The sequence below is a fragment of the Rhodnius prolixus genome, unplaced genomic scaffold (assembly GCF_049639745.1).
Source record: "Rhodnius prolixus isolate KJV_2025 unplaced genomic scaffold, Rpr scaffold_11, whole genome shotgun sequence".
NCBI classification, from domain to species: Eukaryota; Metazoa; Arthropoda; class Insecta; order Hemiptera; family Reduviidae; genus Rhodnius; species Rhodnius prolixus.
This window is the reverse complement of record NW_027411625.1, coordinates 1,285,723-1,310,675: the sequence shown is the minus strand read 5'-3', so window position 1 is coordinate 1,310,675 and position 24,953 is coordinate 1,285,723. Positions and strand designations below refer to the sequence as shown.

Here is a 24,953-nt window from a genome sequence, read left to right as displayed (position 1 = left end):
GATATTTTTTATTTTTATTTCAGTTTGCTTATATTCTATCCGAAACCAGTGACCTTAGTAAAAGCAAATCTAGATTTTACTTCAATCAAAAATCTCTATGCAAGAATGAACTTTTCTACACCGTTTAAAGCTTTTCCAGAGGTACAGTCCTATCTTAATATTGTTACAAACAAGTAAGTATGATTTTCATTAAATGCATTTTAAAATTATTTGAAACAATAAATGTATTATGACTGATACTGTTAAATTCTTGAAATTAAGATTTAGTTGGTAGTAAATGTTAAGAGATGCCTCAGAATATAATATTTTATGTATGAGAGAGAACATTCTTCAGATTTACAAGATTTTCATAAATAGCACCAACAATTTCCTTTTACTTTGCTTATTATTATTAGTCTTAGTATTCTTCTTATTACTCTTATTCTTCTTCTTCTTATTATTTTTTTAATGGTTTAAGGCGCGTCAACATTAAGGTTATTGCCGCCCGGAGCTTTTTTCAGGGCACTGCCGGCCTCTGGACAGTGTTCTCTCGTTACAGACAACACTGTCCCAATTAGTTGCATACGTCAACTACATCTTCCGGTCTTTATTGTGAGACGTTGACTAAAGACTACGTTAATTGTGCTTCTGGGTGAGGATGGATGGGCTTCCATTTCATTGTAATGTATAGAATTTATAGTCTTCAGGAGAACAAGCAACAATTGAAAATAAATTCTAAAGAAGTTAAAAAGCCGGAATTGCACATGTTATTTTTATTGTAAATAAATTTCAAGAAATTCCAGGTAAATTTATTCAATTTTGCTTGCTTTTTAGAGACTTTTACCAGAGATTGGCAGAAATCAAGTGGCTGAAAAATCAGGCTGTATTTAATTTCACTCAAGTGTCCACGTGGTTGAGGAAAATACAGTTGACTGATGGCAGCATGTTATTAGAATTTCCACTGGCCACTCGCCATGTTGGTCTACTAAGTTATACCTATGAGGTAATTATTATTTTTTTCTTTTAGGTTTAATCAAACTAATTTAAACAAAAAATTACAATCATTCATGAATTTGATTAATAACTGATTACTTCATTAGAGTTCCGATATGAAAGCCAATGGGCAATCAAGCCTTGCTTATAACGGTGACATAATTATGAGCGGCAATTATACAAGAGATTCAGAGAAAACAGCTAAAAGAAACAAAGATAAAATAATCATAAATGTAAACAACAGTTTTATGCCACTTGGAATTATCTATAATCATAAATTATATTGCTTTGATTCTGAATCAAAATGGGCCTCGCAGGTAAGAAAATTTCTTTGAATAACTTTGGTAAAAAGTATGGTAGTTATTTAGTATGTGGGTGCCACCGTGGATAATCTCAACATTTTTTGGTGCCGATTGTTGGTGTTGGGGAACCCAAAGAGATCACGATGAAATATATTGGTGTTCGTGAGATTTTATTGATTTTTTTTTAACTAGAAAATAAATTTACTTTGATTTATTACTGCAAAAAAGTAACCCTTTGATTATGTTAGATCTGAAGTTAAAACAACCTGATGCAAAGTTTTTGTTCCAATTTTATACTTCAATTAATCCCAGGGTTCTGTCCAGAGTATTTAAACTTTAAATTTGATATTTAATTCTGTATTTAGTTAGTCCTTGCATAAACTAGTTTTTATTGATACGGTTTTTATCAAAAAGAAGTATACAGATATTTTCGTTATTACACCATACATTTCTATTATTTACAGAATGTTAGAAAAATAATATTTTTCCTTTTCAGGACTTTAAAAGTGTTGAACTCTTTCGATTAAATCATAATTTAGACTTTAGCATAATCGGAGAAATACAATTTAATTGGAACGAAGTAGACAAATTAACAACTTTTAGAGGTATGTTGTAAAATGAAATTAATTTTGCTTTCTCTAAGATAGTAAGATATTAATCACCATCGCTGCCACATACAGCACCGATCACACTAGATCAATTTACACGATATCAACGCTTAAAGAACAGAGTAAACTTATTATAAAAAGAGTTCATAACAAATTAATAATAGGATCCTTCCTAAAAATTAATTAAAATGCCTTCAAATGCCGCTAATTGTTTAATTTGCATTTTTTGGTCATGATTTACAAGTTGCAGGCTGCATTATGCTGGCATCTTAAGAACAATTATTATTTTTATATACATTATTACTCTTGCGGTTCTTCAATCACATACCAGCATTAAGCTTATTCTCCTCGCCCGCAGCTGACCAGTTTATGTCTCCAGAAGTCGAAACTTTTGACCAGGTTGTTGAAAATATTTCCAAATTGAACAACTTGAAATGAATTGGTCTAGCAAAAAGAATACGCACTTATTACATCAAAAATAAATAATATATAGTAGCAAGTACTACTTGCCCCTGAATTCCTATGAATTCTCTATAGAATGCGTTCTTGCTCGCTCCTTTTCAAAAGTATGTTTTAACTGTATTTTTTTAATAAGAAACAATCTAAATATTTCAGCGTTCCACTCTACGAGAAGATTTATTCTTGAAACTTTAACTGAAGGTGACAAAAAGCATGTTACAACCGCTAATTTTACACTCAATCCCAATGTCTGGTTCGCTACTGGGTGGAAAAGCGTTAACAAGGTAAGATATTCCTGTAGTTACTCTCTTTTCTTTAATTTATGGAATCACATGTAACTTGAGTTACTTTGAGTCCGAAAGTGCTGTTAGAAATTAGTATTTCTCTCTGCATTCTGCAAAATTACATTGAGAAAATACTTGGTCACAATATAAGTATTAGTCTCACCTTGGTTATCTGTCCATTAATTTTACATTTTTTCACAGGAACAAATGAATGGCCGAGAAATGGAGTTTAATATATCTTATCCGAAACGTTTTTTCTCTTTAAATGGAGAATATTTGTGGGAAGAAGATAGTTTGAAGATACAAGCAACTGCTAATCCAAATTTATACACCGCTGCTAACAGCTTAACCGGAGTGGCGCTGTGGGATTACTTTGCCAGTAATAACACACATCTTCTTACCTTGATACTTGCACATCCGTCTTTGTCGCAGGTAAGTTACTCTGACACTTTCTTAGCGTTATTTAGAAAACTTAGAAAAAATAATATGTAAATTTATTCAAGATTCTAATTTGGAGAGGTTAATTAATTAAACATACCTTCCCACCCTGATAATCCTTCAAGCTATTTAAGACGACGTTGGTTCTATAGTTGGCTTACATTTTTTTATAATTAATACAAAAATTTAAAAGAAATAAAAGTTCATATCTGACCAAGAAAAATCATTGTCATCATTCCTAGACTTTTTATTTTGCACCTCAATTACTGTGGTCATTAGCGCCTATAGAATCTATTATTAATTATGCAATACTTTATCACTCTCCCATAACCTAAAAGTTATAAAATATCCTCGTTTGTTAGCATATCACTGGATAATTATGTCCTACATTAGTGTCAAGTTGGTAAATCGCCGGCACAAACGACGTGCAAAAAAAATTGTTAAAAAACTCGGTGGTGGCCATTCCAACATGACGGACGTCTTTCTTTTTGTTTCCTTCAGCATTTTTCAAACTTTCATCCTTACATCATCCAAATTTTATTAGCATTGATTTTTTTTGTTCATTTTTCAGAACATCTCTGTGGTTGGTTCATATCATAAAAATGAAAATGTACTTTGTAATTTATTTTTAAATATAAAATATGCGAAAGATTTAAGTAGAAAAGTATTTTTAAATATGACTGCTATACAGAAATCAGTGAAACCTATAAAACATTACGCATTAAATTTTTATGGAAGCCATCCAGCATCAAGGTTTGTATTAGTTCTTATACTACTTAATGTTTTCTTTTTATAAGCTCATGATTGAATGGCTTATGTTCGTTGAATTGCTCAGTGGCATTCAGGATTGGGCAAAAATTTAAAATGAACTTAATAAGTAGTACTTACGGTTTAGTTTTGTTTGAACGCAGAATTTTAGCAATAATTCATTTCTAAAACTGACCGTCAGGACAGTTGTATAAGGGCTGATCGTCAAAACCAGCGAAAAAGCGTAACGTTGAATTTGAAAAGTGGACAATTTTTCTTCCTTTCCTTTAAAAGATAAAAATCACAAAGTTTATTTAAAATAAAGAATATATATTTATTTTTCAGTGTAATTTTTTACAACACAGTTCTTAGAGATTTCGATAAAAACGAAAAAAAATGGAACGGCATTTTCAAAAATTGTTCTTATTCCTATTCTCGTTGTAACTTTTTTTTTTTTTTAAATAACATAGGGGAAAAAAAGAATCACCCTACATTGGTAAATATACAAAAGACTTCTATTAAGTAAATTGAATTAAATAATTGTGTGTTTGTATAACTAGAAAAAAATCTAAATTTAAATCTTCATTTTCTCCTAAAAAAGTTGAAGCTAAGCACAACATTGAGCAAAGACTTCTCCATCCATTCAACCATGACATCACACCAATATTCTTCTAGTTCACCATTCATTCTTTCTAGAAAGGTGGCCCATCCACTTCCATTTTGATCTTTTAATTTAGTCCCTACGAATCTTCTTACTTCTGCTATTCTTATTCAATACTTCGCTCGCGGGGTCGGTCTCCATTGATGATTTCGTTACCAGAAGCTTGTCACAGAATTTCTTCATCCCAATAGAGGGTCGCAGCTGTGGCAATAAATCGTAGACCTCATCATTTTCTGTGAAAGCAGGACTACTTTAAAGACTAGAACTTTTTCCATAGTATGGCCAACCTTCTGTTAACTTTATTTTCTGAGATAAACCAGCTAAACCTGATTGCTTACACCACTTAGATTGCCTTGTGGTTCCAATTGAGCTGAATTTTATCCAATTTTATTGGCCATCTTTTACTGGTATTTAGAAAATCACTCTTTACTATTACTGTCCAATTGATTTAATCGTGCACTGCAACAATTCTGCAGATGAATTTTTTAGAACAGTAAATGGTCCAACGAACTTTTAGTTGTTTAGGTATACTCCATTGACCTGATCTTCTGAAGATGCACATGTCTTAAAGGATGTTTTTAAATTAAAATCAAATGGTAAATTTTAGTAGATGAACTTGTTACATAAATATCGGACAATGAGCTGTAAGAAGCTCCTAAAAAGAGAAAATCTAAAGGTAAGCAGCAGGGTTCGAACCCGGGATTTTCGCGATGGGTTTCAGCACATGGTAAACACTCTGCTAATCCCTACCCTTCTATAAAAATATAAATAACTGTTATTTTGTACATATAAAGTTAATTAGTGTTATTAATACTCTGGATTTAACATATTCAGGCGGTCCACTATTTCATTTAATGTTATCCCTTTGTGCAGATTAAAACTTATTGGAAAAGGGAACATAAAATTTGGCGAAAAGTTTTTAGCATTTAATAAAAATATCAGCTACATGAGATCGTATATGCCATTACAATTTTGGATTGCAAGTGGAGAAATTAACGTTTTGAAGAAATTAATTGAATTGCAGGTAAGCTTTATTATTTTATTCTATAACGAATTCACTATTTGATTTATTCACTAATTGTAATTTATTTGTTTTTCTTAGAGAAAATCTTTGAGAGACTTTTCCCACTTGCGTGCTATGTATGGCAACAGAGGTTCTTATTACTTTGCAAAAGCTACCATGTTAAAGGATAAAAACCTAACCGTGGATTCGGACTTTTATATGGATATTAATAATTATAAAACCGAACTGTCAATGAATTTTACATCAAGTAATTAAAATTTATTTTAAACTTTATTCTTCTTTATAAGGTCTCGCAGTTTTGAACCGTATCACACTCATACTCCCTGGTGATTGTGTTAGGGAATTCCAGATTTATTAAATAGAATTCATCTCTATGATTTACTGGATCTGGATGTAAATAGAGTACATACCTCCTACACGTAAATATACAGATAATATAAATATACAAATACGAGGACTGAACAAATAAAAGATATTTCAAACAGAATATACAAAACATTGTACCAGTTGAAATACAGTAAACAAATAGTCTATAGATCACCGCAATTTGCTGAACTCCACACTCCCTAGATTCTGCTTTTGGGGCTTGAAAACGTTTTATTTTTTTTTCTAAAGAATTACCAAAGTATTACTCCATAACTTAACTCTCTCTCTAAGAGGTAGAACTGTGACGATAGAAGAAAACGTTTCTTGGGCACAATGTACTAGCTCACTTCTCCATAGTTCTCCTTTCATTACAAAACTACTGACTTGGCCTGATTTAACTAAACTCGTAATTCCTTTCATTCCACACACCACTACGTTTTAATGGTTCTTTACTGTAGCTGGCAGTATTCTGAAATTCGTTAACATGAACAATCAGGGTGTTTATAGCTAATCTCCACCTTTAAAATCAGACTATATTCCTGCCGTAGATAATTTGTATATTTCACAAATTTAAAGTACCTTTCATTAATTTTTTTATTTTTTTAATCACTTTCACTTATTGTTCGATTTTCTTTTCTATTTTTTCTAATATTTATTTAATTTAATTTATTTTTTTTAGTGTGCAGCATAATTTTATGTTTTATTGTAGTGTTTCTTTTATGTTTATGTATTTTGATTTGTCCTGATGGGAATCTATTTCCAGAACATCAATTTTCTATTCTCTCTCTCTCATTAGTAAAAATATGGTTCTGTTTGATTCTCGAACGAAAATAGTCTGTCATAAATGTAGGATACCATATTTGAGTTACTGTTCATTGTTTTTGGTGACTGATGTAATAATCCAGTATATTATTACGTTATACTAATTTGTTTTGTTCATCAGAGGTGTGTATTTTCAGATGCTACGCAACGTTTACGAATGTTAGGCTCATATAGTGACAATAGAGATCTCAAATTTATAATTTGGAGAACGATATATACATTTGACGTTAATGACTTAAAAATTTTAGCAAGACTGAACAGTTCTAGGATGTTTACATCTTCAGTGACTTGGAGGCCAGAAATACATTCTGAATTAATGGTAATTTGTGATTTTTTTCAATGTATAATGATTTTTCAATGTCATAAACATATATTTGTTTAAAATCGACTTGTGAAAAAAGTTGTAGACTACGTATAAACGCTTTGCTTGGTTTGAGGCTTTTTGGAATTTTAAGTAATGGTGACTGTATATTTAATTTAAATTTAATGCATTCAGAAAATAATAGATATAGTTTTTTCTTAGGAACAATAAGTCAGTTGCTGTTGTTTCAGCAACAGCAGCTGTATCGTCATTTTTAGGAGTTTGAATCGCATTTTGGTGCATCCAAACTACGAGTTTTTCCTTGATGTCATCTTAGATGATCTAGATCTCTCAAAAATATCCAGTGGAAGCGTTACTATTTCTTTAAGAAATCACAGTTTGAAGTTCCTGAATTTGTGACATCTAATATTATTATTTATTTTATTTTATTTGTTTTATTGCTTATAAGAAATATATTTACATTTCTATAGCAAGAGTTTAGCCTCTGCTAGTGATAACAATAAAAAGAAATAGCAACTTCCACTAAAAAGATAAATACAAACTAAAAGTATGAAATACAAAATTAAAATCACCCCTTGTTGCAATTATTTCTTTAACAAAAAAACAAAGAAAAATAATGAAAACGGTATATTTACAAAAATTAACTCAAGTTTGATTCGGCGGCGGAATTTCTTTATAGCTGTTGAATATAAGTTTTACAAATCTGTACCTCTCATCTAGAGCACCAGAAATGAAATAAAACAAACTGTTTAATTTATCTTTGCTGTCAATATCGAGTAAATTAGTGTAAACGTCAGAGTTAATAGAGCTTATGTACCTATTTAATAATCTTTTTCTAAGTGAATTGTAGAAAGGACATTCCAGCATGAAGTGAATAATATTGTCTCTTTTTCTGTCAGCACAAGTAAAACAAACCCTTTCATGGACAAATACATGGTTTATTCCTTTGTGAAAAATCCTAGGATACTTAGAACTGGCTACCCTAATCTGAGCTATCAGTCTGATTTTTGAAATATTACACTTGAGCTTAACAAATGACTTGCCATTGGCCAAAGGACATATTAATCTATAATTGGTATTAAATGTAGAATTGAGTACCTCACTAATGTCTTTAGATAAACAGTTATTATAAAATTTAGAGTTGAGATTTTTCAGGTTACAAAATAGAAATTCAGCACTCTGTAGCTCCCAAACATCCTCTGCCCCTATAGAGTAAAGCATATCTTTAATGAAAACCACCCAGTTATAAGGGATGCCTGGATTATCCGACAAGCTCATAAGTCTCCTGTAACATATCTTCAAAAGTGAACTGTTATCCATCTGTAAAAGCTTCAGCCAAAATTTTATAGTTTTGTTAAAGATCTTAGTTTTAATCTGCGGGCATTCGGCTTCAAGGCGAACATAACTGTTGGGTGTATTGCGCAGTAAATGTAGCAATAATTTTAAAAATTTCAGTTGTACGCGCTCAACTAACGTAAAGTAGTTCAACGCCCAAAGTTCAGAAGCATACAGGAGAATGGCAGAAATAATAGTGTAGTAAAGAGTCATTTTAGACTGCCAGTTGTCTGACTGACATCTAATATTATTATATTTAAACAATACTTTATTTCATCAGCTCTAGTTTTCCTTGGCATTACAGGAAAGTTTGCGAAGAAATCGGATCGCCTCTCATTAGATATGCTTTCATAGCTTTGCTTAGCGACACGATACTCCCTTGTGAGCCATAGTGTTTTCAACCAATAAAATTTGCTCAGGAATTTTCAAGACCGTAACATGATTAATTGCGTTGAAACGTTGCACAGATGTGTCTGTCTCTAAATACATTAACGTTAGAAAGAAGCTCATAAGCATTTAAAGTTAGATGGAGACCCATCTAACAACTTGTAGCAATGTTGAAGAACTGATAGCGAAGGTTGTCTGATAAATCTTTCCGTATTAGGCTAGTACTAGATTTAAGAAAAACCTCCTTATTACTGCAATGGGGATTTTAACAAAATCCCATAACTAATCAGAAAAATAACAATATTAAAAACAATTAAATAATTCATGCAAACTTTAATCCCATTTTACCTCTTTGGAAGTGAAATTGAAAAAAAAAATAATTGTGGGGTAAATATATATTTATTAATATATTAAATATATTATTTGTAAATATATATTATTTTTTAATGATGGCTTTGAAATTACGTTGACAATCTAATCTCTCTTCTTAATAAGTGTATTTTAATTTGTATTTATCTATTTGTTAATTCACGAAAAACGTCAACTAGTATTATAGAATATAAAATTCATATATTTACACAATAAAAATGCACCCCTCCTCCAAAAAAACTGGCAACTGTTATAGTGTATCTCTTGTGGACCTTGTGTGGTGGGTCCATCTTTGTGCCAATTAAAACCAGTCTGAATAAAAATCATCTAGAGTTCCTAAATAATTTTTGTTTTTCACAATAAATTTTATTTTTAAAGGGATTAATCCATTCAACAGCCAACTATTTGTGGAATTATGCTGTAGAGACAACTGACTTCTGGACACAGTACATTAGACTGGAAACAATAGACACATTAACTGATGTTTGGTTTGATGCGAAGCCACTCCTTCAAGATTTTCTGCATGATCTGAGGTAATTGTGTTTCAGTTATAATAGTGCACTGTTGAGATGAGTTCCAACTTTCTCCTCAGCAGTATCATCTCCTTTCTGATAACACTATTGAAGACCGAACATAGAGCTGTTGAGGCTCAACAGGGATTGTTTTAAGAGGATGGCAGCCCTTTAAAAAAATAAGGTGCAATGAGATGGCTTTTAGCTGGGGGATTCCACAACAATCAGCGTCAATATCTGTAGATACACATCTTAGTATAAATAAAATATCAATATATATATTTTTTATAGGGATATGAGACATCTTCAACAAGACGTAAAATATTTTCAACGTATTTTTAATGAATCCTACGCTGCCAACGAATTTTACATGAAGGATATTTATGAAATGTATCAAATATTAACTGAAGAAATTTCTTTTAAGTAAGTATCATTATTTTATAATAATGACTTTGAAATTATGTAGACAATCTAATCTCTCTTCTTACTAAGTGTATTTTAATTTGTATTTATCTATTTGTAAATTCATGAAAAGCGTTAGCTAGATAGTGTTTCTATAATATGATATCCACTTCGAATATTCAGTTCAATTGTGAAATGTATTTTTAGGTAATTATTATTATGTCTTACTTTGCTACAGTGATTTTATCCATTCGGCTTATGTGAAGAGAAAGAAATTCTTCATTATCTTACTGCACGTCGTTTTAAAAATTTAATGGTTGTGATACGACTTTATAAAAGAAGGTTCAGAGCAGCTATTATGTGATTTTGAAGTTACGGGAACCTGCTCAGTAAAATTCTAGTTTAAGTGCTCCTCATAAAGTTGCTGTAGATCTGGCAATGTATCAATGATGGCATTGGACTTCTTTATCCAGACTTAGCGTCATCCGACAACCATTTTCTTCAGTCCTTTTGGTTCTAGACACTTTCTTTGCTAGAAAAAATTTATTTTGAACATTAATTCAATTTTTGAAAAACAATTATTATTTGTTTTGGTGTGCTATGATACATATTTCCAATTAAAAGTTAGGTTAGATATTTTTTTATTAAAATAAAACGTTCATTTGTTGTGCTATTCGAATATCTTTCCTTTGCAGGGATAAGATGTCAAACGTACCTAAGATAGTCAACGAACTGTGGGAAGTTATGGGCGAGACTGGCGAAACTATCAGACAGTCCGTGTTGTGGTTGGTGGAGTCTGTGAGTAATTCATTCTACAGAATGTATACAAGTTTGCCAAAAAGAAAAAAGGCCCCTAGCAATATATTTGAAGTCTCCTTGTTGGCATTTATTTTACAGATGAGAAACCTGTACGAAAGAATTGTGAAAGTACTGAATGGATTAGCCACCGGCGAGACTATGGAGCAGATATCGCAATACTTGCAGGGGGTGGCTAGCAAGTATGATAAGGTAGATTTTATTTCTATTATCAAAAATATGGTCTGTAATTCACTGTAATTTACAAAATTTATAAATTTCAATCTCTGATTTATTGAAGTTTGTTTTCAAAAATAGTTTTTCGCTGCATGAGAGATGTGCTATGTAAAAGGTTCAAGATACGTTATGATCTAATTATGCCCTTTAAACAGCTACGGATCCGAGCACGATTGAATAGCTGTTCAAATGTTTGATACGCCCTTTTTCATAGGGCTACCTGAAAACGAAGGATTATATCTTTCAGGCTCTTTCAAAAGCCATCTCCAGGAAAATTGGATGTCGATGTAAACCTTTGTTTTCAAGTAGCAACCTGATTACCAATATGTTGGTTTTTTCCCCAGCCTTCATAAACAATAATGGTTAATATGTAAACAAGATCACAAACACCCGTCTAAAACCGCACCACGAAAACCGCCGATTTACTGTTTTGAATAAATTCTTCAAAAATCGAACACTCGATTTCATTCATTCACGGATCCATGCATTCTTAACTGCCAGCCATTCTGCATGCGCTAACTCTCTACCTCCAAATTGGTAGCCATCCTAAACACATCATGCCTCTCAGAACCTCTTATGTTTGATTTCATTACTATATCAGTTACAAAACAAAAAAATCAAACAGTAGGGCAGTTATCCCTTTACATTTATTGATTTACATAAGTGCTGTTTAGCTTCTAAACTTATTTGACTAATTTATTCGACAAAATAAAAAGAATAGATACAAATGTTAGTAAAACCTGTAATAAATGTAATAGATTGTAGAAAACCTACATGAAGTGGTGGATTTACTGAAATAGAGAGAATATTAAGTATGCTACATTCCCCTAAACTCTCCAAAAATCAACTTTCTTGCCAAAATAAAACAGCAACAACAAGCAAGTTTAATTAAAAATGTAAAAAAAAATTAATTATCATTAATACAAAATAATTAAACTAAATTTGTTTAGATAATAAAAGAAATGCATATATCATTTTTGCATTACATGGAAGAATTATGGAACGAAACTGGCAATGTGATTGCCCAGTACTGGCTGAGGACACTAAGAACTATCGAACCCACCTTCATCCAGTTTGCCCACCACATTGAGAATGTATTCTGGGAAGGAAGTAAAAAGGTGTTGGGTATGGATATTGTTATTTTTCGTTTAAATAAAAAAAGTAAATGCCGTTAATTAACAATATTAAGTATGTTTGCGTGTGTAGCTGTGTAGTTTAGGGAGCTACATTATCCCCTAAAGAAGAAACTCATTTCTTTAGCAATGTTCTTTATTTATTCATTTCTTTTATTTTTATTTTTTTTACAGAATTTCTTTATGAAAAACAGTCTGAGCTGATGAGAAATACAGTGTTTAGAGCGAATTCAAATTTTACAAAAGATATGGAGAAATTTTACGATGATATAACTAAAAATGATTTTCTAACAAATTTAAAAAAATATACAAGGATGTTGTACGATATTGTAACTGAAAAATATTTTACTGTTGTGCCGTTTAGTAAGTTTATCTAGTAAATACTTAAAATTTTGTTTAACTCTTTTTGAATAATTAGATTTATAGCCAGTATAGACAGCCTTATAAGATATAACTGTGTTAAATTCTTTACACTAAATTGATCTAGCAACTTTTTTTTTTTTTTGTTAGTTAGTGTCTAATGAAACTATAACACGATTCACTAAAGGCAAATTTCCTACACAAATATACTAAATCAGTCTCTTAAGTCAGTGTAACGTGTGAGACAAGTAGCTTTTTACGCAGATGGGAGCTAAGTCCCCTAGGCAATATGTAAACCATGTTTAAAGAAGGATGAAAATTCAAATTCGGTTATAATGAAATAAAAACAAACTTGCTACGACGACTAAGAACAACAAATTAATTCTTGATTGATTCATAATATATTACATTTTTGTCTCATTGTTTAAAAGAAAACTTTTACCATTTTAAGGTTTTTGCTATAAAATTGGGTATCTGAAAATAGAATTTAGCATTTAGTTATTTTATTAATAAATTATTTGTTTATTTTATTTAATTAGGTTATGAATTGAATGAAATTCGAACAGAAATCGTAGGAGAAGTAAAAGAATTATATAAACTCCCTGTAATAAACTTCACGTTGCAGTTGTACAAAGATGTCCAAAAGCAAGTATGAAATTTTCATGATACTTTGATTGTAAACAAATAATTCTTGATATAATGCTCACACGACTATCTCTCACATACAATTATTGCATGTTACTTATTTACTAATTAATTTCAAATTAATCAGAGGAAATAGATTTCACATTATTATGTGCGGTAGTGTATTTTACAGTTGGTCGTAATTTATAAGTTTTTAGTCCAAGATTTACATTGGCTGTATATTGTTGGGCAGCTTCACTTTTCTTCCTTTAGTGTATCAGCTCAAAAGTTTTCTGGGATTACCCATTCTCTTTTCAGTTTCCTTTTATTCCAATAACTGTAATAGTAGTGAAGTCGACAATACTTAAAATAATTAAAAAATTCAAAGTTCGAATGCAATTTATTAAAATGTTAAGAATAGTTGTAAATAGAAAAAAGATCAGCTATAATATACCACTTTGGAATGATGGAATTGAGTCAAGCTGCTGGCTTTTTGATTTGCTCATCCAAATAGTATCTTATTACAGTTCACTGTTCGGTGTTAAGACAATTGTACCTGTTACGAGTGACTTCAGATGTTGACGCGCTAATGTTTTGAAATTCAAAATAAATAACAGTAAGAAAAAGTCGTATGAGTGTTCAAACTAGTGTTTTTTGCACCATTTCAAGGCGATAGCCAACAATCATTAAACAAACATGTAAAAAAAAAATAACGGTATTGGTTTCAGGTTAATTGGTTATATGATTACTTGGAAGTACAAGAGAAAGTTCAAACAGTGATTCCAATTATTTACAATCTCATCAGAAATTATTCTAACACAGCGCTGGATAATGAGATGATGTTAGTTCAAATTTAAAAAAAATATATAATTCAAAAAATATTTAAAAAATTAAACATTTTGTATTTTAAAGTTTTTTTTTTTTTAATCAACTTTGGCAATTTAAGGTATATTGCTATTGGTGAGTCTCTATTACGAGGCCATACCTCTGCCCCTTTCGCGTCCGACTGCTGCTGATAGCAAGATCGAAACCCATCTAAGATTGCTGTGCCCAAATGAAGAATGGAGATGGAATGCACATAAGCAGTTTTCCGCAAATTCAAACCAGTTTCTTTCAACCCACTTTGCACGTTTCATTTTTTTATTGAAACTTCTTTTTTTTCTCGCGAACAGTTGGAATTACCTTTCTTCAATTTGACATCTTAAATGACCGAAGCATTTACCAAACGATCTTGAACTTTATTCATTATTCACACTTAGCTAATTTGGGCCTTTTAAACACCCTTTGTTTCCTTTTAGCGTTTACTACACTTAGTACCAAACTCTGGTTGCAATTTAACAAAACCACCAATTTATCATGTTCTCTCTTCTTCCAACCTCATAATCGATTTATCTTCGAGTATACGCGTTGACTGGCGCATTGCTTTAAACTCTGCTACAAAACTTTTTTTCTTCAACCTTTTCCGTGTTTAACTGATTTTATTCTTCCGCAATTACATAAACGACAAAATGCAATGTGGCAAATTCTTCATTTCCAACACCCTGTTGGTATTTCTTCATGTACGATATGAAAATTGTAACATTCTGTTTATTATTTGTAGAGTATTGAAATGTTTAACGTGTTTCTCCATTAACTTTTGATATACAATGTATATTGAGCTTTTTTAAGTTGAATTTATCAAAAATAAAAATGTCGAAAACGTTGAAACCTCCTCAAGATGCAACAAAACAAAGAATTAAAATTAAAACAAACTAATTTATATAAAGAACGTTATTTTTCAAAAATATAATTCATAATTTGTTTGTTTTTTTAGCAATCATGCATCACGAACAAATTTCATTTTCAAGCCAGAAGCTGGAATAATATTTTTAGAGCAAAAATTACCCGTTCCATGGCACGCCTTCAATGCCACACCCAACCTAGCGGTAAGAGATCCTATTTGTAAATATCTGTGGCAATAATTTAATATTAAGTAGTTCAGCTGATTGACTGACTAGAGTTATTAAAGAGTTAAGCGATTGCTAGACGATCAAACTTTTTAATTTTAAAAGTAAGGCACGTCCACATTGTAAGGCCATTAGCGCGTGGCGAATATTTCAATACGCTGTCGTACCTCAGATAGGATTCTCATGCTAAAAAACGCTACTAACAAGAGAAAATCGAAGGGCCAGCATTCGAACCCGGGATCTCCAAGTGGGATTCCAGTGCACTAACTACCCAAGTAATATCTTCCCCGATCAATATAATTTATATTTTTGTCTATACATTTTTTGGAATATTATTGACTCGATAAGAGATGGGAGATGATAGGAGAGATGCTTTTGTACTCAGTTGTAGTTAGGTAATTATTATTAAGTAAATAATTTTCGGGCAGCTTTATCGTCAATAATAAATTGGGTTTGATAATATTGTTCAGTAACGAAAAATAATGGAAACATCAGTGTCTAAAGCAAGAGACATCGTGCGATTATATCGTGTTCATTTGGAATATTATTATATAGTCCTCTTGCATTAACCCAAAGTCCTGAATTCGCTGTACTGTAGGTAGAAGAATAATTAATAATAACCCGAATAACTAATAATAATAAGGTAAAGAAGTATTGAAAGAACATAAAATGGGAGAGCTGGACTGAAAGTAATACTGCCTCTTCTAATTCTGAAATAATAAAATTGGGATAGCAGACTGAAAGGTTAATTTAGACTAATAATTAATATTAAAACGGGAATCTAAAGGAATGAGGGACGCCATCAACACTCAGAATACCATAAAGATTAGACAATAAAATTTATATTTACAATTGAGTCAGTTGTACAAAAACAAAATAAGGGCGGTCTAGACCAGAAAAAAATAATTAAACGACTTAAACATAAAGTTACACGGACTGACAATATTTATTCACTCTATAAAATTATGGCACTGACTATTCAGAGGGCTTTGGAGTTAGCATTAGACTGACTCTGTCCCTTCTATTTACAATTAAAACACTCGCTGACACATTAGACACTGTCATCGCGACGAAAATAGGGGAGAATGGTGATTAAATGAATATTTAAGTCTCATACGGGACACAGGGCAGTGGTACCTACATCGGGCTAGAAAGGAAGACATACTGATAACTCGTTGGTTTACAACAAACATAAAGCGTTAATACAAGTAGCTTCAGCAACTGTACACTCTCTTTTCCAATAATAAAGTAAAACTGCTAATATATCCTGGCAGAGCTATGGTTTTCTATAGGCAAAAAACTCACATTTGAACTGATTGTTTAAAGTATACTTAATATTTGTAGAAATACCAAGATTTAAAAAAAAAGTAAGGTGATGCCTATTTTTTCAGGCAAGCTTTACATCCAATTACTTCAGTAGGTGTCGCGTACGTAGGCGACTAACAAACGTACTTTACTAAATAGTTCTCATATTAAACATTGATTAAAATCAAAGGCCGGGAATCAAACCCAGTACCACAATACATTACCAAGATAAATATAATGTCGGTATGTAAACGTTAGACATGTTTAGATTTGTTTAGAAGACCACGGAGTTATCCTTTATTTAGAAAAGCAGACTTTTTTTTATTCTAAAGTTGTAGCGCAATATGAACCATTTAAGGATCAATTTAGATCTGAATAACTTAGAAAAGAAATTAGTGTCTTTTAATTGGTAATTGTGACTAGCTTTTTAAGACCAATCCTCCAATCCTGCTCAAGATCAAATTTGTTCAAGATCAAATTTTCATCATTTTCTAGGAAATACCAGAATACAAAACTATTATCACTGTTCACAAATTTTTCTCGCCAGTAAATGGTTCCTTCTGGTCTTACTACTACGTATTTGCACCGCTTGTGGACCCATCGAATTGGTTACCACCGTTCAGCTGTAAGTAAACATTTGTTTGTATAAAAGTTGATATTTAAGTTTAATTTATGAAGCTGTACCTTTTATAGTAAATTTTTTATGTCCGGCCTTCTCAAACGATGGCCCGCCATGAAAAAGAATAAGATTCTGAGAAAGATTAATGTGGGAAATGCAGGCTTAGCCTCCATCTACCAAATCTACCGTTATACAACAGTTTTAATTAGTTGTCTTTGACGAAGACGGAAGTATAGTAATAATGTGTTTTGTTTACAAATGTATATGTCGACTTTTTCATACAGTTCATTATTTGCAGAGTTGCATTAAATTAACTTCAATTCCACTTTTTTAAAACATACAAAAAATCAAATTAAACGAAAGAAAAAGGAGCCATTGTAAATATTAAAAGAAATGAGTGCATCATCTTCAAATTGATCCCAAGTATATGAACTGAATTGGGTAACAAATAAAGGCTATTTTTCTTCTTTTTTATTTTGTGCAAAGAATTAAAGAAAATACATATGTTATTTATGGATGTTTAAATTTGGTACCTTTATTAATCTTTGGACACAATAATCACACGATTCTACAATTGGTGGAGATGCGAAGAATTTGTAACGACCTTGGATGTAAAAAGTTTAGGACCAGTGAACTGTAGGGTACATACTCTTTCTACAAGACTCTCAGTACATACTCATAGTCCAAACTTAGTTCAAAACTATATTCTAAATGTTATTCCCACTCCACCGCCTATTTAACATGTAAGAACTCTTATAATTTTTTATTAATTTAATTTTTAGCACAAGCGTTGATAATTGGGAGTCAACGTTTGATTACTTTTGACGGCGTAAGCTACGATCTTCCAGGAAGATGTTCCTATCTGCTGGCCAGAGACTTCTTATATGACACTTTTTCGTTGGTGCTAATGGCGAAAGATGTGGATGAAGTAGTGATTGCACTCATGGTCTATGACAGGATGCTGAACATAGATCTCTCCAATAATGTGAGTTTTACATACTGAAATAGAATTATAAGTTACGGGAATCTCAAGATTGTTTATGTAAGGGCAAAAAAAAAAGATCACCACGAATGAATTTTAATAAATTGTGTTAAAAAAATTAAATTGAACCGCAAACTTTCTTCATAAGTAGAATAGAAAATTGCTTCATTTATACACATAATTCTTAAAAAAGAAAGTTTATAATTAAGCATACATTGGCAATGCCTTACTAGCCTTCTGCCAGGAGTTTGGCTTAACTTCATAAATAACATTGCCTCAATATAAGGAATTTCATTTCAGTGTTACACGCGCAAAAGAAAAATTACATCTTATTGTTATTGTATCATCCCTTCACCCTTTTTCAAGGCCCATTCAATTCATAGAAACCTAACATGTTGCTGTGATATGCGGAAATAAATCCCATCTTGCAATAATCATTTTAAAGAAATGCAAAAACATCTCATTAATGAACTTGCAGAAAAAAGTTAAGCCCCACACCAACGGTGAATTATTAAAGTAGTCGCCAATTTTTCCAGGCGGGGCTGATAGACGTTAGTCTAAATACCAATTAGCTGTCGCGGACAGAGGTAGAAGCTCAGAATTACCTATAAAAAAAATTTCTAACAAAAAAAAAGTAGCCATCGGGGGATTCGAACTATGGAACTCCCATTTATTTACAAAGCTCCGGTCATGACCACTAGATTGGTGTTGGCACCGCCCTTCCAACGGTGAGCAAGTGGCGGTCTTTTTTAAAAGTAGGATTTAGTACTCTCTTCAAGTGTATTATTAAGAGTCAAAAAAATATTATGAAAAGAAGTATGTACTGTTCATTTCCAAAAAAAAAAAAAAAATATATAAGAAATATAAGGTAACAGCGTTAATTAATATTTGCTATTTCAGCGAAAAAAAAAATCTCATATTTTATATATACTATAAACTATGGCTCATATTGTCTATGATAAAATCAACCCTGAGCTTTTTGAGAAGTTATAAAATACATTCTTAATAATCGCATCTTGTCTAATTATATAAATTAATTTAAGGACCAAATTAAGAGGTTGCAATAAAAAAAAATGTTCAGCCCGAGTTAAAGTATTTTTTATTCACTGTCAAATAATTATTTGCAGGTCGTAAGTGTTGATAATGAACAGATACCATCGTTACCTTTAAATATTAGCGATGTGTACATTTATGCCCAAGAAGGAATTATATCTGTCAAGGGTGCCAAAGGCTTTTTGTTGCGTTGTAATTTCAAATTTAGTGTGTGCACATTCAAACTTTCAGGTACGCTATTCATGTTCATTATTTTTATTTAGGTAGGTTTTATTAAAATGGGATTCAATAGTCTTCTTAACAGTTAGATATGCTCTATAAATAAAAAGAGAGGTGGCCACTGAATTCCCCCCCGTGTCGATAGAACATGCCAATCAAATTGCCTATCGAGATATCTTTTACATGCCTGATGGTGTTATATCGACTCGGGAGGCGATTCAGTGGCCACCTCTCTCACCGGATTTGACACCTATGGACTATTTCCTTTGGGGATACCTGAAAAACAAGGTGATTATTCATAATTTTTTGCTTTCTTTTCTTATTTCTGCTTATCTAAAAGCATTTCTAAATCTAGGTGTATTAGAATCAAGCCGGGATTGCATCTGTAGATGAACTAAAGCAAAGAATAATAGATGCCTGTAACTCGGTTAAATTCGAATCTATTTCTTCGGCAGTAAGGGACAATTGGCAGGAAAGAGCATGTCTATGCATCTCTAATGGTGGAGGCCATTTCGAGCATGATCTGTAATATTAATGTGGAGTAAAATTAATAATAAAATAGTACTTTTCTTCTTATTCAATGAAAAAACCATTAAATATCATGTTGACGTTTATTATAAGAATCATGTTTTCATTCATAACTTCTAAAATATCGCTCACAGAAAAAAAACCGTTCAAGTAAATTTTTCTTTAAAAAAAATAGAGAAATCTATTGCTGAAATAAAAACCCATTTGAAAAAATGAAGTTGGTGCCTGTATCTCGCTTCTGGAAGCACCGAAAAAAATTTACAAAGTAAATTTGGATTCCTAACAAAAAACTAAGGGAACCCGTATTTTTTAGTTTTTTTCTAGCTATCTTAGTTTCCGAGAAAAAGTCGTTATCCATATAGCTTGGGACACCCTGTATATTTAATATAAAGTAAATAAAAGTATGCATATTTTTAGGAAAGCCAATAAATTAATAAAGTATTTCGCTACAAGTACTCAATTAAAGGGACTACAGTAAACTATTGTACAGAAATCACTAATTCATTGAGTTCTGAACAATACAATGAGAGATATAAAGGTCAGAATTTTGAAGGAATTTTAAAACCATCAAATATTTAACCTACCATATCTCATTACATATTATTACTAGAACAATGCAATTTTTCTCAGATATAGAGCAAAGTTTTCTCTACAATTCGGCAAAGAATTCATTACAAACTGAACAATAAGAAATAAGATACAAAGGTTTGAATTTTCAATGTATTTAAAAACCTTTAAAATTTATCGTCCTACAGCTCAATACACATTAAAACTAGTACGTTGCTATTTGCCCAAATTATGGAGCTAACATTTCTCTATAATAAAGAATAGAATTCATTAGGGTTTGAAATTTGAAGGTATTTGAAAACCACGAAAATTTAACCTTCCATATCTCAGAAACTTTTAACACTAAAACATTGCGATTTATTCCAGTTTTAGAGCAAACTTTTCTCTACATTTCGGTAAAGAAATCATTGTATTCTCATAAATATTTAAAGAGATATAAGGGTTTGAAATTTGAAGGTATTTGAAAACCACGAAAATTTAACTATCCATATCTCATTAACTATTAATGCTAAAACAACGCGATTTATACCAGTTATAGAGCTATCTTTTCTCTGCGTTTCGGTAAAGAAATCATTGTATTCTCATAAATATTTAAAGGATATAATGGTTTGAAATTTGAAAGTATTTAAAAACCACGAAAATTTAACTATCCATATCTCATTAACTATTAATGCTACAACAACGCGATTTATACCATTTATATAGCTATCTTTTCTCTACATTTCGCTAAAGAAATCATTGTATTCTCATAAATATTTAAAGAGATATAAGGGTTTGAAATTTGAAGGTATTTAAAAACCACGAAAATTTAACTCTCCATATCTCATTAATTATTAATACTAAAACAACGCGATTTATACCATTTATACAGCTATCTTTTCTCTACATTTCGGTAAAGAAATCATTGTATTCTCATAAATATTTAAGGAGATATAAGGGTTGGAAATTTGAAGGTATTTGAAAACGATGAAAATTTGACCTTCCATATCTCATTAATTATTAATACTAAAACAACGCGATTTATACCATTTATATAGCTATCTTTTCTCTGCATTTCGGTGAAGACATCATTGTATACTCATAAGTATTTAAAGAGATATTAAGGTTGAAAATTTGAACGTATTTGCTCACCTTCAAAATTTAACCTTCCATATCTCAGAAACTTTTAACACTAAAACATTGCGATTTATACCAGTTTTAGAGCAAACTTTTCTCTACAATTCAGTAACCTACGCTCGGCAATAATTGTCAGCCTTTTAGCAGAACTGGGGGCACCACGAGTTGGCGACTGCCATATACTTATTTGTATCTCAGTTTAAAGCGCAACTGCCTCTTATTGTTATAAGAAAAATATATAAACCCAATTTTGCTACCAAAATTTCAATATATTTATTTTTACAGGATGGTATTTTGGAAAAGTTGCTGGACTACTGGGCACCATGGACAATGAACCAAAAACAGACTTCACTGCTTCTGATCATGAAATTAAGGAAGATTTACATCCGTTTGTGGACAGCTGGATTTTGAATACTTGTTCAGAACCGTTGATAGATAACAGGTATTTGGAACCAGTAGATCCTAGAAATAATGATCTCTGTTATCAGTTGTACAGTGTAAAAACGTCCACATTTGCACCATGTTATTCAATTGTAAGTAATTTTAAATAATTACAATAAAATCTGTAATTGAATTAATTACTTTGCTCAGTAATATTTTGTTGTTAAATTTTTCAGGTAAATCCACAACCTTTCTACTCAATATGCTTACATAAAAGCCAGAATATTTTCATTGATGAAATCTGTACATCAGCTTATGCGTATATTCAAGCTTGTAACTTTAATTATATACCGATCAAGGTTCCTACTTTCTGTGTTGAGTAAGTATAACCTTTTTGTAGAAACAAACTAGATACTTTGTAAGGAATTATTGAATGAGAACTGTAGTATTGAGTTAATTCGTGATATTTTAAAATTCAATGAGCTTTCTTGTTGCATGTGTAGATTCTGGAATCCACTTCCATTAAAAATTAGAAGTTCTAAAACTTTAGGATTTTTAAAAGCGAATGTGAATTTATTTTCTTTTTAACTCTTTTGAATTTACAACAAAATGTTTTTGCAAAGAACAAAAAATAATAATAATTGAAGATGTTAAAACATGTAGTGTAAAGTAATGGTTGTGGGTGAATCAGAATAAATTTGTTTTATCATCAAATAAAAGCAGCCATCACATCATGTTAATGTACCCCGTATGCAAGACTTCTTGACCTATTATTACGGTAAGAATATTTTGTCAGGGAGGGGCGGGTGTTGGTCTAGTGGTCAAGAGCGTGGCTTTGTAAGTGGTGGAAGATCCCAGATCGAATCCTGCGTATGCAGTCATTCATTACACTCGTACTTAATACATCATAATACTTTTTTAAATTAAATGTAGTCATACGCGGGGTTCGAACTGGGGTGCTACTAAATGAAAATAGGAAAGGGTTTATGGAGACAAAGAATTTTCAGATGGTGGACCCAAGACTGGGATTTATCTCCTCTATATACATAAAAAAGGGAATAAAAGAGATTGTGCCAATGTGTACAATGTTCTGTCATAAGAATAATGGGAAGAATCCTCAGAATCCGGTTGGAGTACATGTACCATATGCCAAACGAACAGAGCGGATTCATGGCAGGCAGATCGTGTGTTGATATTTGTCCTGCGTCAAATAATGGAAAAGATAATGCTATAAATAAAGAGCTACATATAGCCTTTATTGATCTTGAAAAGGCAATAGTTTGTGATGTGGAGGATTTGGAGGTTGGAGAAGAAAGAGTGAAATTGGTTCAGGAATTTAAGTATTTGTGGTCGATATTGAAGCGGAGTAGAGGATGGATTGTCTTGTTGTGAGATACAGAGACGGATTGGAGAAGCAAGGAAGGCAGCAAGAGTGTTGCATCCAGTGCTGTGGAGCTCGGCACAGTCCAAAGAAAATTTTATTCTGCGATCGAAGGAATCCTCCTTATGCGCCAGAAACATGGACTGAATCTCAAGAGCTGAGATGAACTCTACGATCTGCAGAAATAGATTTGTGGCGTAGGTCTATCCATAAAACTCGATTGGACAGGGTGAAAAATGAGGTGGTGAGAGGGGAAGTGAAGTGTTCGAGGAAGAAAGAAAGAGGCTGATGAGGAGAAAATTGGTTTGGTTCGGCCATGTTAAGAGAATGAGCCTAACGAGGTGGCCAAGCTGGGTGTTAGAGTGGATTCCCGAGGGACGGAGAGGGAGAGGACGTCTTAGGCAGCATTGGGGTTATCGACTTGGAGAGGGGTTAGCCGGTCGTGGTTTGAATGATGGAAAATGGAAAGGCAGGGTTAGGGGCGCTTGACTTCGACTGCAGCCTTAGTAGCTAGGAAAAACCCGGGTAGAGTAAAGTAAGTAACGCTATTTTCCCAAAAATAACTCGTAAGATTCATTTGTTAACTTCGTTATGCTTTCCTCTCATACTAATAGTTTTTTTAAAGTGACCATATAGTACATTTAAGCCAACCAACATTAATCTAGAAAACATACTAAGTTTTAAAGATATTTTTAGGTTAGAACTTCGAAATTTAATTTGATTTTAATTTTTATATCAATGTTAATATAATTTCATTTGAACAGGTGTCCAGTTAACAAAAGCCTTTTAGAAGAAGGATTTCATATTATACTAGAAAATGAATCGGTCTTGCAGTCATCAGACATAATTTTCATAGTTGAAGCCAAAAGTTGTAATGAATATATGAGGGAAAGAAGAATTGTGTCTACCTTTGTATCAATTCTGACTAAAGAATTGCAAGCGATGGGACTCGATGATAATAGGTTATTCTGAATTTTTAATCATTTATATTTGCATTAAAATAAGATACAAGGTTATTATTATTATTATTATTTGCCGGATCAGGAGCTTGCAAATTATTCGGGGAAGCTTTATAAAAATTGTACAGTCACTTCGTAGCATGAGAATATTTCAAGGTAATCTTGACAAGGCCAAAAAAAAGTGGCCAGAAAACCCGGAGATGCAGAAAATTGTACCCAAGTGGGAAAGAGCGGCAGCTTTAATCCAGAAAGAAGCTAATAAACCTGTGGATAAGACGAAGAAGAATAAAGTGGAGAGCAAGTCTCATCTGCTAATGAAAAGGGAGAGAAGAAATGGAATGATAGCATAATAGCTGTGAAGTAGCGGTGAGGAACAAACATTCCAGGTCTCGTCGTTTACCCTTACCTGGGGAGAATACTCGTATGTCAAGGCGCCACGGTAGCCGAGCGGTTTACAAGGCGAGACCTGCAAAGTTAATATGCATTGTGGTACTGGGTTTGATTCCCGGTCTTAGGCCTTGGATTTTATTTAATGGTTAATAAAAGAAATTTACAGTAAAGTATGTTTGCTAGTCGCCTCCGTCCACGACACCTAATGTGGTAGTTGGACGTAAAGCCCGCCTGAAAAAATAGGCTATTACTTTACTTTACTCGTATGTCATACGCTCGTGTACTTCGTAATATAAAAGAACACCAACACCAATGAGGGGGGGGGGGAGATTAAAGCTCATAATAGTG

General features: G+C 32.1%; 1 protein-coding gene across 4 annotated transcripts in view; it reads left to right on the top strand.

Annotated features, from left to right (window-relative positions):
* Positions 1-24,953, top strand: part of Apoltp (Apolipoprotein lipid transfer particle) — an 87,748-nt gene that overhangs the window by 56,745 nt on the left and 6,050 nt on the right. For 3 of the 4 annotated variants that reach the window (XM_074137993.1, XM_074137992.1, XM_074137994.1), the window contains 25 exons: positions 24-173; positions 814-982; positions 1,080-1,289; positions 1,771-1,879; positions 2,498-2,625; positions 2,827-3,057; positions 3,635-3,816; positions 5,345-5,495; positions 5,574-5,742; positions 6,821-7,002; positions 9,475-9,629; positions 9,900-10,031; positions 10,706-10,808; positions 10,908-11,018; positions 11,993-12,167; positions 12,350-12,538; positions 13,075-13,184; positions 13,888-14,000; positions 14,973-15,084; positions 16,906-17,035; positions 17,812-18,014; positions 19,139-19,295; positions 21,780-22,027; positions 22,112-22,254; positions 24,021-24,218. In XM_074137993.1, coding sequence (XP_073994094.1) covers positions 24-173; positions 814-982; positions 1,080-1,289; positions 1,771-1,879; positions 2,498-2,625; positions 2,827-3,057; positions 3,635-3,816; positions 5,345-5,495; positions 5,574-5,742; positions 6,821-7,002; positions 9,475-9,629; positions 9,900-10,031; positions 10,706-10,808; positions 10,908-11,018; positions 11,993-12,167; positions 12,350-12,538; positions 13,075-13,184; positions 13,888-14,000; positions 14,973-15,084; positions 16,906-17,035; positions 17,812-18,014; positions 19,139-19,295; positions 21,780-22,027; positions 22,112-22,254; positions 24,021-24,218 — 3,960 coding nt within the window. Of the gene's footprint in view, positions 1-23; positions 174-813; positions 983-1,079; positions 1,290-1,770; positions 1,880-2,497; positions 2,626-2,826; positions 3,058-3,634; positions 3,817-5,344; positions 5,496-5,573; positions 5,743-6,820; positions 7,003-9,474; positions 9,630-9,899; positions 10,032-10,705; positions 10,809-10,907; positions 11,019-11,992; positions 12,168-12,349; positions 12,539-13,074; positions 13,185-13,887; positions 14,001-14,972; positions 15,085-16,905; positions 17,036-17,811; positions 18,015-19,138; positions 19,296-21,779; positions 22,028-22,111; positions 22,255-24,020; positions 24,219-24,953 lie in introns of those variants that run through there. The other variant, XR_012461421.1, reaches the window with a different exon arrangement.